This window comes from Curcuma longa, chromosome 8 (genome assembly GCF_044706935.1).
Source record: "Curcuma longa cultivar G26 ecotype Majalengka, Jawa Barat chromosome 8, ITB_CL_G26_1.1, whole genome shotgun sequence".
Taxonomy (NCBI): domain Eukaryota; kingdom Viridiplantae; phylum Streptophyta; class Magnoliopsida; order Zingiberales; family Zingiberaceae; genus Curcuma; species Curcuma longa.
This window is the reverse complement of record NC_133868.1, coordinates 8,098,572-8,115,088: the sequence shown is the minus strand read 5'-3', so window position 1 is coordinate 8,115,088 and position 16,517 is coordinate 8,098,572. Positions and strand designations below refer to the sequence as shown.

Genomic DNA, 16,517 nt, shown 5'->3' with positions numbered 1-16,517 from the left:
TCAACTTAATCTTCATTTTTTTAGAATTAGTTTAAATTTATAAATATTATAAGAAGTCGCATATTATTCAAAACTGTATCTTGATAATTAAAAGCTACTTTTTTTAAATACCAAATTTAAATAAATGTGATGAACTCTTTAGTTAAACTTGCACACCCCAATTTTGATTGATTATAGATTGATCCTACTCTGTCCAAATATTATCAATGAATCAGTCAATCCGATTCACCTTTTATTTTAATTTTTTACCAAACAAGCTTTTTAAATTGGAAATATGATCTCATAGATGATTACACTAATCACCTTAATTAACTGTAGTTGTTAAGGCAGATATTGACTCGGCATTCCAAATTAATCCCTTTAATCAAATTTGAAATTAACATTTTAATAATTTTAAAATCAACTAAGGAAGCAAGTTAAATTATAATATTGTTTATTGGTTAATTATGAGATCTAAAGAATGAACAACTGCTGTTGGTGCATCAAGTTATCTACTCATCCTACTTTATTTATTTTAATATATTTAATGGTAATATTTTATTTAATTCCTGCCGGCATCGAACAATTCGTGCCTTCGTGGGAAGCATAATATCCCTCATTTTTTTATTAGTTTAATCATATTAAAATTGAGCAGAAGCACCCATTGGCATTAATTTAATCAACAATTAGTATTATTTAGTCAAAAAAGGCAACAACAGAGGAAGAAGAAGGGAACGACGCATATAAATGCAGCAAAATCAAACATCGCCATGGCACAACCCCCTTCCGTCCCTCTTCGCTTGGATTCGATTACTGCAAGAAGGAGCGGGGATGGTCGTCGGTGGGCGGAAGATGTGGATTCCACCGCTGATCCTCCTCCTCCTCCTTTCTGCCTCCGCTACCGGAGTGTTTTCGGAGCAGCAGCGTCCCTCCGGCGCGTTCCAGGCCGGCTTGAGGTTGGAGAGAGCGCTGCCGACGAAGGGCGTCCGTCTGGATCATCTCCGAGCGCGCGACCGAGCCCGCCATGGCCGGTCCCTGCTGGGCACATCCGGCGTGGTGGATTTCCCCGTCGAGGGCTCCGCCAATCCCTTCACTTTCGGGTGCGTATGCGCTTTCTCTTTGCGGAAAGCTTCCTTTTTCGTTTGTGCTTATTTTGTGCTCTTGCTTCCTTTTTGTGGAAAAAAGGAACCTAGTTTGGGTTTGTTTAATTCCTACGATTCAGAATTGAATCAGAATGTTCGTTCTCGTATCCCATGCTGTTCTTGAAATTCCTTTTTTTTTCTTTCTAAAATTAGCCCTTTCTTTTGAAACCGTCGCTATCAATTGCAAAATCCTGATTTTATTGTTTTCCATGGAACTATTAATCAAGGGGCTCCTGTCAATTTAGTTATCCTCTACTGCGCTGATTTTTCTTATTTTATGGAGTTTCCTTTTGTTCAGCTTACAAAAAACAAGAAGCATGTCCGACAATTTAGTTGAAACATTTGAGTCAGTTTACGTTGACGTTTAAGCTGTCTCGATATGGCTATACGCTGTTGCAGGCTTTATTATACACGCGTGAGACTGGGGAACCCAGCTACAGACTATTATGTTCAGATCGATACAGGGAGCGACGTCTTGTGGGTGACTTGCAGTGCTTGCGATGGTTGCCCATATCTAGTGGGTTGAATGTAAGACCTCCTGCATCCCAATTGTGATTTCTATTGATCAATTAACATGAAGTTGCCTCTCGTGTTGTTACTTGAGTGATTGTGTTTTGAGCCTTAAACCTGTTGGTGTCAGATTTTTGGAGCTTTGGTTGCATAAATTGTCGTTTTTTCATGTGCAGATCCAACTGAACTTCTATGAGCCAGACAAGTCATCCACGTCTACAGTTCTTACTTGTTCTGATGATCGTTGCACATCTGCCCTCCAAACTGGAGAGGCTGTGTGTCCTTCTGGCTCTTCACGTGATACTTGCAGTTACTCCTTCCAGTATGGTGATGGGAGTGGAACTTCCGGTTATTATGTATATGATACTATCTACTTTGAGACGATTACAGGAGATCAACAGTCATTAAATTCCTCAGCTCAAATTGTTTTCGGGTATGTATTCTCGCTGACACTAGAGTGACACACTGTCGAGGGAAAATTTTGTAACCCTTGTTTTATATTTTTATTTGCATATGCTGATATGTATGTTATAACTTGCATTCCATTGTTCATCTTGAGTACCGTCAATGATAAACTATCTATTATGTGCTGTAGGACATATATATATATTGCATTTGACGTTATAACTTATATAAATGATATATGCTGCATATGGTTAAGGACAGAATGTCAAAAACTGGTAGACACCAGAGTTTACCTTTGTTTTTTTCCTGCAAAAATATATCATGAACAAAACTGAACAGCGATATATGGAATCATGTTTAGCACTGGAAATTGGGGATCTTGTTTCAAAGTATGTCGTTAGCAGTTTGCTGAATCTATGCAGCAGATAATAACTTTTTAGCTTCTTCTCTGATCTTATAATAAATACCTTTATGTTTGTTGAATGCAATTTGTTTTCTGCACTATCCTCTCTTTGAGCATGAGTGGTAGAAGGAGTTCTTTCCCCTCTTCTTATTAAATTAATATAAGCAAATTCTTTACTTGAAAGTAACTTTTTATACAGATGTAGCAACTCACAGTCTGGGGATTTGACAAAGTCAGACAAGGCAGTTGGTGGGATTTTGGGATTTGGTCAGAACGGATTATCTGTCATTTCCCAACTGTCTTCTATAGGCGTTGCACCTCCAGTTTTCTCTCACTGCCTGAGCAGTTCAGATGCTGGAGGAGGCATATTGGTGCTCGGAGAGATTGTGGAACCGGGTATTGTCTATACCCCACTTGTGCCTTCCCAGTAAGTGCTTATTCATATAAGATTTTTACGCTGCTAAAAGAACATGTCGCTCCATTTTTTAGACATGGATTTGCATTCCTTGTAGCTCTCTTAGAAATGCCAACTTCATTCTTCTATTGAGAGCTATTGTCGCTTTGAATAATTGCAAGATCTGGAAACTTCTTTACGTCTAGTAATCCTCAATGCAAGAAACTTTGCACTGAAATATATATCAGTGAAAAAGGATCTTGAATTTCAATGTACTTGCAGATTATATTTTTGTACTTGGGAGGTAGAAGAACCAGCAATGTTAGTCATACATTAGTTCTTGCCTATCATTGTTGAAGCAAAACTTTCAAGTGTACCATGAATGTTTGCTAATTCTTCCTTTTTTGAATACTGATTGTTTTGAATTTGCCTGATGCATAGACAAGTGTTTCTTGAATGATTTTCCCTGGCTGCTTTGAGCTTCTAAATTTTAGATTTTAAATATACTGATTGCCACAACAGGCCTCATTACAATATAAATCTAGAGAGCATTACTGTCAACGGCCAGGCGCTGTCCATTGACTCATCAGTGTTCACCACAACAGACACTCGAGGAACCATTGTTGACTCTGGTACCACATTGGCTTACCTTGCTGAACAGGCCTATGGTCCTTTCGTTAACGCAGTAAGTTAGCTTGTTGCTTCTTATTCATCAACATTGCAATGTAATTGGGAAAATATTGAGAATCTTTCTTTTTGGCATCATGTTCTAATCTACTAATAATTTCCACACACCTACTTGCAGATAATTGCTTCTGTTTCATCATCGGTGCGATCAATCTCTGCTTCCGGTGGAAATGAGTGTTTTGTGACTTCCAGCAGGTTTTTCCAATGCACAACATGATGCTTCTTCATTTTTGGAGCAATTTGACTTGTATAACAGCATGGTGCCATGTCTTGAATTTACTAACACAGTTGGATACGTCTCTTGATTACAGTCTTGATGAATCATTTCCTTCTGTTACGCTGAACTTCAAGGGCGGTGTTTCCATGTCACTAAAGCCTGAGAACTATCTATTACAGCAAGGCGTTGACGTGAGTTACTATTTTATGTTATCGATGTATTCTCAACCTTCATATGAGTTCTTTTATCAGTATGATGTTTTGAGAAAGCATTACACTATTATAGTATCTGATATGAATATCAATTAATCTATGTGCAGGGTAATACTATCATATGGTGCATAGGCTTTCAAAACAACCAAGGTTCAGAAATAACCATTCTAGGAGGTTTGTAGACTTGACCTTCATTCACTCGTGTGTTGGACTATCAAGCAGTGACTATCATAATTTGCCTCAGCAGCATTTAATAGGATTAATGACTGTTGCTGAATGATAAGATGAAATGATAATCCAACAAAAAAAAAAGCCACAGGCTGTCATTTTCGTGTTTGTGTATCTAATGATGATGCACATCCTTCTCTGCAGACCTTGTTCTAAAGGATAAGATTGTTGTTTATGATTTGGCTAATCAGCGCATTGGCTGGAGGAATTATGATTGTAAGTCCCTAATCACTTACAAATCCTTTTGTTCCTTTTACAACCGTTCTGTTTTGCAAGACTGCTCAAACCATGCCCTGTATTTATATATCTATATATATTTCAGGTTCTCAGTCTGTCAATGTTAGTACATCATCTGGCAGGAATCAGTTCCTAAACACTGGGCAATTCAATGCTAATGGAGGATCACACATCGTCTACAATAAGCTTCTATGGACCAGCATAGGAGTTTTGTTCTTGTTTCTGTTCTTTCACTGAGCAACTTACCATGACAGTAGATCACACAGATAGAATTACTTTGATTCTTAACGATAGAATATACACATGGTGTACATTGATTGATTCTTTACTGATGTTATCAGATGGATATTGCTGCCATTTCTTTGTAAGTTTGATTGTAATAGACGTTGATGAGTTTATACATGATTAGACTTTATCTTATGAATTGGCTTTTCTGCATATACTAGTGTTTTGTGCAATATGCAAAAGATGTGTCACTTCCTGAGGTGATAAAAGGTCGATCAATGTCATTTCTAACATGATGGGAGGGAGGACCATTCGCCTAACATGATGGGAGGGAGTATCATGTCCCAGGACATAGATGAATTGATTATGACGCAGTAGATTTGTAGAAAAGGATAAGGGTTCGAATCCTGGTAAAGTCAAATAATATCGTCCTGCGTCGTAACTAACTGTACTTTTTCAATTTACCTCTTCGTAGATAGTCGTCGTGGAACTGACCATGTGAGGCCGTTAAGGTGAACTAAGGTTTTTTGCAGAAGAGGGAGGACCATTCGCTTTTGAATGCCCCATGTCTTGTGAGATATTTGCTTCAAAAAGCATAGAAAGAGAAAGATGAAGATCCAAGTCCATTAGTACCTAACTTCCCAAGGGGCTGTCCTGCTATGACATGACGACGAAAAGCAACTTCTGTGTTTGCCCAAGCGGGTAGGAAGTAGCTAGTCCGTGGATCATGGAGGCAATCTACCTCAGATTGAAGAGCCCTACTTCTCCTTGGCTCTCTCAAAAAGAAGGTTCGCAAGCCGGGTTGCTGCATCGCTCTTCTGGGAGACGAAAGGTGCGAACTTTTTCAAGTAGAGGACGATGAATGGCACGGACCATGTTTCCGAGGAAGAACAAATCAAATCTCGGCAAAGTGAAGCCACGAACCCTAGAACACTCTGAGAGCGAGGGTATCGATCTGCATCCAGTACCCGACCGGAATGGCGCCGCTGATATCTAGAACTGGAAGATTGGCGAGGGCGACGAGCTCACCGGTCCAACCTAGCCTTCGCAGCGCCGTCCCCGCCTCAAGGTCCTCAACTCTAACCCAGAGAACGCCACAAGAACCAAAGGCGAGAGAGCTTTCCAGACCACGGCGATCGAGAGAAGCCTCCGAACGCCGGAGGGCTTCGATTCTTCTGCCGCAGACTCACACGAGCATCTCGTCGAAAAGAGTTCTTGTAATAAATGGGCCTTATGGCGTAACAAATGGGCCGATTGGGCCACAATAAATTCGATCACTTAAGATTTTTTTTGTTAATTAAAGGCTAATTTTATCATTTTTATTATGAATTTTAATCTAATCAAAGATAAATATGAAGCACCATATGATATCTAGTTGGAGGTGGTGGTCACTTATCACTAGGTTTAGTGCATCCTAAAGATGAAACATATTAATCTGTAAATCAACTTTCGATAATGGTGTAACTGATTATCTTCTTGTCATTTTCCTTTTAAAAAAAAGTTATGAGTTCTTAGTTGTTAAATGACTATCATGAACCATAATTAGGCAAAAAAGTTAGCACTAATTAACTTTGGACCTAACAGTGATGCAATCAATAGGTTGTTTAAGCATCAATTTGGTTAATGGCGAAATCATTAGATTAATGAGTTTAATTAATTTAGTATTTAATTATATGTTCTCAATCAACCACTCCATGATCTGCATATCTTATTGCAAATTATGTTTGGCATAACTCATGATGGCTCGTATTGTGCCATGATCTTAATTGTACACGAGCCTAATATGATATAGTTATTGTTAATTGTTCACCTAACATTCTTAAAGAAAGTGATTAAATTGCCATTCAAGAACATTTAACCTAAATATAGTCACCCAAATCGCACATTTTTTATATTTAAGACTCATGTGTTTCAAATTTTAATAAGACTAACTCCATTTGGATCATCAAGGAATTTATAATAGAATTTAAGACTACAAAGTCACTCGATCCTCTCGATTCATCATCATCTAACACTTTTTTTAATTATGAATTCATAACAATTTTTCTCACCTACTCGATCAACTCTCATCAAACTAAAGAAACAAAATAAAACTTGACAACTAGCGTCAACAGTCGTTCACCTTCCACTTGCCATGTCAAAAATTCTTGGATATTTTATTTATTTATTTATCTTTATTTTCATAAAATAGATCTCTTTTTCCCACATGTTAGGAGGAAACAAGTCATCAAATAATATTTTTGGAGAGCAAATTATATTATCCAATTGGTTATCAATCTTCTTCTTCAATTCTCCTCGTCAAAATCATATACGTGTAAAGAAAAAAAAAGACTAAAAAAAATAGATTAAAGAAGGTAGAATGAATGATATATAATTAATATAGGTGGGAGGAACATCCTTATCAACTTGGGCAAAAGAGTCCAAATCAATAAATTTTCAAGGTGGAAAATGTGGCCATGTCTTTGTCAAAATAGTGGAAGAAAATCCTTGGACGTTTCTTCTCTTTTCAAATTTTTTTTTTTATGTTTGGAACTATGTCCCCTTTCTCATCTCCTCATATTTCATAATGGAACACTACCTTTCTAGCGTACACGTATAAGTGTTTTAGTACCCCACGGATTGACACAAATCATTTCTATATATGATGCTATTGTGTTAAATGTCTAGTTGATTTTTCGATCCTCTATATGAAAGCTTTTATGGTTTATCTTCCTTTTAGATCACATGGGACAATCCTAAAAAACCCCTAGATAAGAATTATCATCTTATACGGTAATATATCCTTTTAGAATTAATTTAATCATGCCCCCGAGGTATAGCTGAGTTAGTTACAACGGAGCAAATTTGTAAAAGAGAGCAAGGGTTCAAATCTTGGCAAAGCCAAACAATATTCTCCTCTGCACGTGATCAACTGCAGTTTTTAGATTTACTTCCTCATAAATGATTGTGAGACTAACTGTGTGGGGCTGCTAGGGTGGCGGATTCCATCTTTTTTTTTTTAAAAAATTAATTTAATCATAAAAAATGTATAAGTATATTAGTTGGCCAATAAATAAATATTAAATGAGACTCAGGCATACAAAATTATACAAATAAAGCTCTAGAATATCTCTTTAAAATTTTTCTAAAAAGGTCTTTTTTTTTAGAAAAAAATTCAAATCGATCCACTAGGACTTGTCTAAAGTATTCTAATTCTGTAACATGATTAACGTGTGAGTTTAAAGTTCTAGTAACTTTAATATTTAAATTAGCAAAAAGGTTAATTTATTAGAGTCACTTAGAGAAGTAGTGAATATCCTTACCCTTCATGCAAAACTAGATATTCCTTTAAAATTTTACAACTTCTAGATACTTTTTTTTATTATTTTTATTTTTCTTGGAATCGTAGTAAACAACGCACGAGACTAGGACCGAAGATTTCCAAGTTAGTTTTATGGTTAAGGATAATCAAATCTTGGAAAATCCTTAATTAATTTGCCTTGGAAATTGGAATGTACTTGGCGTAGTCCTTTTTAATACGCATAATAATTGGCGTACGGACGCGTGGCAATATTTTAATAAATTATCTTGTGGACGGGACCGTATGACGTGACTATATACGGAATTTTTCATGTATTATTACGTGAAATGTTCATTGACCTCCTTAGAGTTTACTGTTTTTCATTTGATCCCCGGAGTTTCCAAAATTGCATTTTTTAAAAAAAGATATCTTTTTTTTTAATATTAAAATAATACAAATATTTTTATTTTAATATTATTATTGAACATGAAAATTTGATGGAACTTTGTATTGAGTTGAATAATCGACGATTCCCACACTTATTGATAAGATGCTTTTAGAAAGTGTGGTGAAAAAGAATAAATTATTAAAGAGAAGATGGGTGGTGGATTGGCAGCCCCACCAACACCAAGGAATCCTATTACAAAGTTGATGCTACCCCCACCAACCTTTATCTCCCAACAAAAATAAATAAATATTTTTTTAAATAGAAAAAAACCTCATTTTAAATAAGAACAATAACATTAAATCTTCCATAATAATATTAGTGCTTGATTTAAATGTTTAATTTTTTTACTTAAAGATTTACTCATTTATTACTTGTCCAAACAGGCAAGAAAAATATTTAGAAAAAGTATAAAATATAAATTTCATTTAAGCATTTTTTTTACCTTAGAAGATATATCAATGGTACTTCTCTTTTCTTCTACAAAAGATAAAATTTGTCATCCTAACGGTTTCACACGATCGATTCTACGATCATATGTGAAGAAGTAAATCAAAAAATTATAATTAATCGACAAAAGATAAATATCACTTCTCCTTCTTACTCAAAGGAGAGTTCAAATGTCCTTTGTTAACAATAAAGGCATGCATGGGAGGATGCTAATGTAAGCAATAAAGGAGCTTTCTTCTTTGAATTATAAGTAAATAGTCAGAAACTTGAAGACAAAATGAAAACTTGGAAGGTAGAAACATAAGTGTGTAAAAAGGAAAAAATAATGAAAAGAATACAATTCACAATTGATGATTCATAAATTTTATTATGTCTTTTATATCATCGCTCTAATAATTAATAATGGCTAAAGTACTTAATTTCTACTAATATAAATTATCATTATTTTAAAATTGGTAAAGTAATGAACATGATAGCCTTAAAGCTTTATATTGCGCTAAATTGGTAATATGGATCACTTTGAGAGTGTGTGAAATACATGAAGTAAAATTGGAAATTTAACAAATAAAAGGGGCAAAGAAAAAAAACTAATCTTGGATAAAGTATATTTAAGGGAAATCTCGTATTACCCAAAGGTTGATTTGCTTCTTTCTAAATGCTTAGAATTTTAATGCTCAACAAAATTTAGAAATTCTTCTAATTTAGGCCTTTTGCAGGGTGTTTTTGTTATGTTTTTAATTTATAAAGAGTTTTTGTGAAAAGGAAAACTTTACGGGGTAGAGTAAAATTTTCCTCAACATTAATTACCAGTTCGTGCTCTTGCTCTAGTGGGTATTGATATTAACGCACGCTTGACTTCCCCACTAAATCCCTCCCCTCTCTCTCTCTCTCTCTCTCTTCTTCCGCTCATCCTCTCATCTTCCCCTTCGCCTCTCATGGCCGAGAAGGCGGTGGACATGGAGGCCGTCCTCAAGGAGGCCGTGGACCTGGTTATTACTCAACTGCTTTGTTTTGTGTGTGTGTGTGTGTGTGTTATAATTTCTTCTTTTTGGAGGAGTTTGTTCATTGTGGCAGTTGATTTGTGCAGGAAAATATACCTTTGGAGGAGGTGTTTGATAACTTGCGATGCGGCCCTGGAGGTCTCACCTCCGAGCAGGCCGTTCAGCGCCTCGAAATCTTCGGCCCCAACAAGCTCGAGGAGAAGCAGGTGTGGGGTTGATTCTTCCTCTCCTCCTGCCACACCCTTAATTTTTCGTGTGTTTGGAAAGATGGATTCTTGAAGTTGGTTCGTTGACGATTTCGTGCAGGAGAACAAGGTGCTCAAGTTCTTGGGGTTCATGTGGAACCCGCTTTCGTGGGTTATGGAGGCCGCCGCCATCATGGCCATCGCCCTTGCCAACGGAGGGGTCGGTTACTGTTTTTGCCTAATTGAAGCTGTGATTGATCTTCTTCCTGTTATACTTGGCGCCTTACCTGTTGATGTTTCTGCAAATTGTTTCCTTGAACAGGGAAAGCCTCCAGATTGGCAGGACTTTGTTGGGATTATCACTCTTCTTATCATAAACTCCACCATTAGTTTCATCGAAGAGAACAACGCCGGCAACGCAGCTGCCGCCCTCATGGCTCGCCTCGCTCCCAAGGCCAAGGTCTCAATTTTTTCCCCTTTTCACTTGATTTCCTCCGTTATATCTCGTTCTTAAACTGAAGGCCAATGGGAAAAGTAAAAAAAAAAGAGAGAGAGAGAGATTATTTCTTGTTTAAGCGACTGAAATTCTTACGGTTGATGTCCTATGCTATAGGTGTTGAGGGATGGCAGATGGAAAGAGGAAGATGCAGCAGTCCTTGTCCCAGGAGACATCATAAGCATTAAGCTTGGGGATATTGTTCCTGCTGATGCCCGCCTCCTTGAAGGGGATCCTTTGAAAATTGATCAGGTTCTAGGCCACTCCACTATGTGTAATAGAAGAAATTACATGATCTTATATTAATTCTCTTTGAACTCAATTTGGCAGAGTGCCTTGACTGGAGAATCATTGCCAGTCACGAAAGGCCCTGGTGATGGAGTTTATTCTGGATCTACTTGCAAGCAGGGTGAGATTGAGGCTGTTGTTATTGCCACTGGCGTGCATACATTCTTTGGAAAGGCTGCCCACCTTGTAGATTCAACAAATCAAGTTGGTCACTTCCAAAAGGTAAGACTCTTGGTTCCTTGTTTATTGAATTTGTTTAGTACCCTTTATCATATAATAAAGTTAGCACTGAAATTATCATCTATCTGTGTGCCAACCAGGTGCTGACTGCAATTGGGAACTTCTGTATTTGTTCAATTGCAGTGGGAATGTGTGTTGAGATCATTGTTATGTATCCGATCCAGCATCGTGAGTATCGGCCTGGAATTGACAATCTTCTGGTTCTTCTCATTGGAGGGATTCCCATAGCCATGCCTACTGTTCTGTCAGTCACAATGGCAATCGGCTCACACCGGTTATCTCAGCAGGTTAGATAATTTAGATCAAGAGTTCAAATAAATTTGATCCAGCACATTTTTTTTAGCCAAGTGCACACTCTTGAACTTTAACAGGCATGGGCAACACCTTTATTATTATTTTTAAAGCATATGCTTTCTTTCCTTTAAGACCAATACTGCATCAGATCATCCTTCGGCTGGTTTTCCATCAAGCGATGGCATGCCTCTCCCTGTGCAGTTGCCCTCTGGGGGTGTATGGGAGGGTCAAAACTTTTTTTATGTATTTTATTCATTATACTTGGAACAGCAATTGTTTCTATGAATATTTCTTGAAAGAAATCTGTACAAGAACATTTGATAAAAATGACAGAATAACTTCACCATAATGCTCATATAGAATGTACAGTCAAATGCTATACAGGATGAATCTTATTTGGTTGTCGTAATATTTATTGATTGCAACATATTGTTGAACTTTTTGCAGGGGGCTATTACAAAGAGAATGACTGCTATCGAAGAAATGGCTGGTATGGATGTGCTTTGTAGTGACAAGACTGGGACTCTGACACTAAACAAGCTGACAGTTGACAAGAACCTTATTGAGGTCGGAGATAGGAACATTTGTTTGTCAACATCACTTCTCAAATTGACATTTATGCAACATCAAACTGTTTGTTTAGGTTTTCTCAAGAGATGTAAACCAGGACACTGTAATTTTAATGGCTGCTAGAGCCTCAAGAACGGAAAATCAAGATGCTATAGACACTGCTATAGTTGGGATGCTTGCTGACCCAAAGGAGGTCAGTTGATACTTCTATGATATTCAAGTGCTTTTAACTTGTAGCATCTACTTGTCGTGGGGAACTGAATCATTTTTTTTCTTTTTTCTTTGATTTTTCATTGTGTAAAAGGCCCGAGCTGGTATTCAAGAGGTGCACTTTCTGCCATTTAATCCAACAGACAAGAGGACTGCTTTAACCTACATTGATGGTGAAGGTAAAATGCATCGGGTCAGCAAAGGTGCCCCAGAGCAGGTATTGCTTGCTAGACATCTATGAGAATCCTTCTTTCATCTACTTTTAGATGATTATGCTTCTATAAGGCTGTGGTTTATGAAATTGAACCTACAGATTCTAAATCTTTCATATAACAAGTCGGAGATAGAGCGCCGTGTGCATGCAGTTATTGACAAATTTGCAGACCGTGGGCTTCGGTCACTGGCAGTAGCATATCAGGTGAGTTGAAACCCCGCCGTATATATTTTGTCCTGGTCGCAGAAGGCAATTCTTGTTTGCGTCTTAAGAAATAATGTTGGTGGTTCTTCATTTCAGGAAGTTCCGGAGGGACGGAAAGAGAGTCCAGGAAGTCATTGGCACTTCATTGGTCTTCTGCCACTGTTTGATCCCCCCAGACATGATAGTGCAGAGACAATTAGGAGGGCACTGAATCTTGGTGTCAATGTCAAAATGATCACAGGTCTGTTCCTTTGATTGAGTCTATAATATCTTATTTGCTTACACTAAGTCTTTCCAATTGCAACTTAAGATTTATTTGAGAATTATTTGCGGATGACTTTTTTTCTGTCTGGTCAGGTGATCAGCTGGCAATAGGAAAGGAGACGGGCCGGCGCTTAGGTATGGGTACAAACATGTACCCTTCATCTGCCTTATTGGGGCAGAACAAAGATGAATCTATTGCTGCTTTGCCAGTTGATGAATTAATAGAGAAAGCTGATGGCTTTGCTGGTGTCTTTCCAGGTATTGCTATTCATTTGATCTTTCTTCGACTGGCTCACTTGTTCGATTTTTTTACTGAGTGTCTAAGTGTAAACTTCTTCCTTTCCTTCTAGAGCACAAGTATGAGATTGTTAAACGTTTGCAAGCAAGGAAACATATTTGTGGTATGACTGGTGATGGAGTGAATGACGCTCCTGCTCTCAAGAAGGCTGATATTGGAATAGCGGTTGCGGATGCAACTGATGCAGCACGTAGCGCTTCAGATATTGTGCTTACTGAACCTGGTCTGAGTGTGATTATCAGTGCGGTCCTTACGAGTCGTGCAATATTCCAGAGGATGAAGAACTATACAGTAAATTGTGCATTTGAAGATAGATGTCAACTTTTTTTATTTTGAGCTTCTCTGCTAAAGTAGTAGTGAAAATTTTGCAGATATATGCAGTCTCCATTACAATTCGAATAGTGGTAAGTTTTCCTCATCGACTCCACATACACATTTATTCATTTATGTTCAGTTATATCCTGTTCAACCATCAAAGTAATGAGGTATCTTTCTTATTACTTGTTAATGTTCACTGGGATTGCTCACAGTTCTGTTAACAAGACAAATATTTCTTTTAAGAACAAATCCTCACAGCTTATCTTGTTTTCTATGCAACATTTCTGAGCTTGTGTATGTTTTTTTGGTCTTGCATCTTATAGTTCAGTCCCAGTAGCAGGGACAGTTCTTATTTTCTAGGCTTGTACTAAGAAGTTGCTTTTATGGTTTAAAATCTCATACTGTGCCAAGTGGCACAGTCAAGTCAAAATGTATCATTTTGATAAATTATTAAAACTTTATACTACATGACATAGACAAAGTCTTTTGTGTCGAGACAATCATATCAATAAGTATCTTGTCATGTCAACATTTGACATCCCTTGGCATGCTACAATGCATGTCAAAATATCTCTTGTGCCTTGTCTTCTTCTTTTTCTTCTTTAGCTCTTCCTCCTTTTATTTTGCAATTTGCCATCAGCATCACACATCAGAACATTGACACGATGCCAAACTAGTACCGTAAACTCTGGCACCACTCGAGATTTGAATCTTAGTTGTTTTATCATTTATTTGATATGTGTACTTGTTTGTACAGCTGGGCTTTATGCTGCTTGCTTTAATATGGAAGTTTGACTTTCCACCCTTCATGGTCCTTATCATTGCGATCCTCAATGATGGTAAGGAAACTTTTTCTCTTCATTGTATTGCATAAGAGCAGCGCACATTTTTCGTCTGTTATTTTATTTGGATTGTTGTTTCACTTCATGAAGTATCGTCCTTTTTCTCCAGTAATGACCATCTATTTATTGGCATGACCAGGTACCATAATGACCATTTCGAAGGATAGGGTCAAACCATCCCCTCTTCCTGACAGCTGGAAACTGGCTGAGATTTTCACAACAGGAATCGTACTTGGTAGTTACCTGGCAATGATGACGGTCATTTTCTTCTGGGCTGCATATGACACTGACTTCTTCCATGTAAACTATTATATCTAGTGCTTATGGTTTTCTTTCAAGCAAACTATGCCTTAGTTTTTAGTTTTTGTCTTCTAGATTTCCTAGGTGTTCTTGTTCTGCTCGTATCCTTTTTTGCTAACATTGCTATTGATGGATAATCAATCAGAGAGTATTTAAAGTCGAAAACCTTGAGAAAACAGCACAAGGCGACTTCAAAAAGCTTGCTTCTGCTGTCTACCTCCAAGTGAGCATCATCAGTCAAGCACTCATCTTTGTGACAAGATCTCGCAGTTGGTCCTTTGTCGAAAGGCCCGGCTTTTTGCTTGTGACAGCTTTCTTGGTTGCTCAGCTGGTAAACCTTTTGTTCCTCATATGTATAACATGCTACAAATGCAACTGTAAAACTACTGAACCTACCTCACCATGGGCTTATGCAGATTGCCACACTCATTGCTGTATATGCCGACTGGGGCTTTGCTTCAATTGAAGGGATTGGATGGGGTTGGGCTGGTGTTATTTGGCTTTACAACCTCATCTTCTACTTCCCGCTTGATATCATCAAATTCTTTATCCGATATGCTCTAAGTGGAAAGGCATGGGATCTGGTCATCGAGCAAAGGGTAACTCCTACTCTATAGCTTGGCAATGCACCAACTCAACTCTAATTGTCTGCTGAACTATTGTATCATTTTTAAATTTATTTTTGTTTTTTGCAGACTGCTTTCACAAGAAAGAAAGATTTTGGAAGGGAAGAAAGGGAACTCAAGTGGGCTCATGCTCAGAGAACCTTGCATGGACTGCAACCCCCTGACACCAAGATGTTCAGCGAGAGATCCACTGTGACTGAACTTAATCAGATAGCGGAAGAGGCCAGAAGGCGTGCTGAGATTGCAAGGTAGGATCCTACTCATTCCCCGACGATATTGAACTGTCATCTAGTTCTTCAACTAATTTCATACTGTTATCTGTTGTAACCGTTTTGATTGTTGAACTGGCAAACTGGCACTTGCAGGTTTAGGGAACTAACCACATTGAAAGGGCATGTGGAGTCTGTGGTGAGGCTGAAGGGATTGGACCTTGCCACCATTCCACAATCCTACACAGTCTAATTAAAGCTATCAATCTCCTGTGCCATGAACTCTCTCCAGTTTAACAATGTATGGGGATGAATCGAATTGGTGTGTATATTGGGCACCTTAAGTTGCTCCCCTTGATGATTTTGTTTCAGTGGATGTTTGCGAGCTTTCTTGTAGCCCAGTACCTCATCAAACTTATATTATGTAACCGAATGCCAGAGAGAGCACGAGAGAGAGTTCAGTAAAAACTATGACTACCATGTGAAACGTGGATGGAAAGTATCAGTCTTGTTTTTTCTTCTTCTCTATGGGTTTAGTACAGATTGTAACCTACTTTTAATTAAGTTAAGTTGAGCTATAAAAAATAAATAAAAACTCATTAATTTATTTTAAATTTGAGAGTAAGTGGAAAATAAATTTAGAAATAATATATGCTTTAATTTAGAGATTAGTGAAAAATGAATGAATTAAAATTTCTTAGAACAAACACAAACTGGATGTGAAAATAATTTTATTGATTTATATAGTTTACAATAATTTTGATTTATATTTGTAGTCTGTTGAAGAATGTATCATCTTTTATTGATCTTTAATAAGTTTATTGATTGAAAATAAGGGTTTTAATTTAATCTAAATGTGTTCAAACCCTGCTCGACGTAGACAACTAAAGGGATTATGAAAGAGTAAAAACTGATCAATTCATCATTGGTAACTATAAATATGTCAAAGTCAGTATAAATTTCAAAATGATTCCAAGGTTTTATGTTGGAAAATAAATTTGGACCAATAATTTATGTGGATTTCGTTTGATAAATCTGAAAATTGAAATCAGGATATAATTTTAAAATATTTAATTTTTCAAAATCAATTTCGAATGAATAAAAAATAATTAATAAATTGACTTCAAATAAAATTCATTATGTT

General features: G+C 37.2%; 1 protein-coding gene and 1 pseudogene across 1 annotated transcript; both read left to right on the top strand.

Annotated features, from left to right (window-relative positions):
- The first annotated feature begins 772 nt into the window (after nucleotides 1-772).
- On the top strand, nucleotides 773-4,802 carry LOC141832871 (aspartic proteinase 36-like; annotated as a pseudogene).
- Nucleotides 4,803-9,658: 4,856 nt separating this feature from the next.
- Nucleotides 9,659-15,895, top strand: LOC141832870 (plasma membrane ATPase 1-like). The gene is made up of 21 exons (XM_074720234.1): nucleotides 9,659-9,803; nucleotides 9,902-10,021; nucleotides 10,122-10,220; nucleotides 10,323-10,460; nucleotides 10,614-10,748; nucleotides 10,827-11,006; nucleotides 11,105-11,311; nucleotides 11,766-11,885; nucleotides 11,962-12,081; nucleotides 12,193-12,315; nucleotides 12,412-12,516; nucleotides 12,613-12,757; nucleotides 12,874-13,038; nucleotides 13,131-13,369; nucleotides 13,450-13,482; nucleotides 14,154-14,235; nucleotides 14,378-14,538; nucleotides 14,684-14,869; nucleotides 14,955-15,137; nucleotides 15,234-15,412; nucleotides 15,530-15,895. Exons 1-21 carry the CDS (start codon nucleotides 9,750-9,752, stop codon nucleotides 15,624-15,626), a joined length of 2,871 nt encoding a protein of 956 aa, XP_074576335.1. The 5' UTR covers nucleotides 9,659-9,749; the 3' UTR covers nucleotides 15,627-15,895.
- Nucleotides 15,896-16,517: the final 622 nt, after the last annotated feature.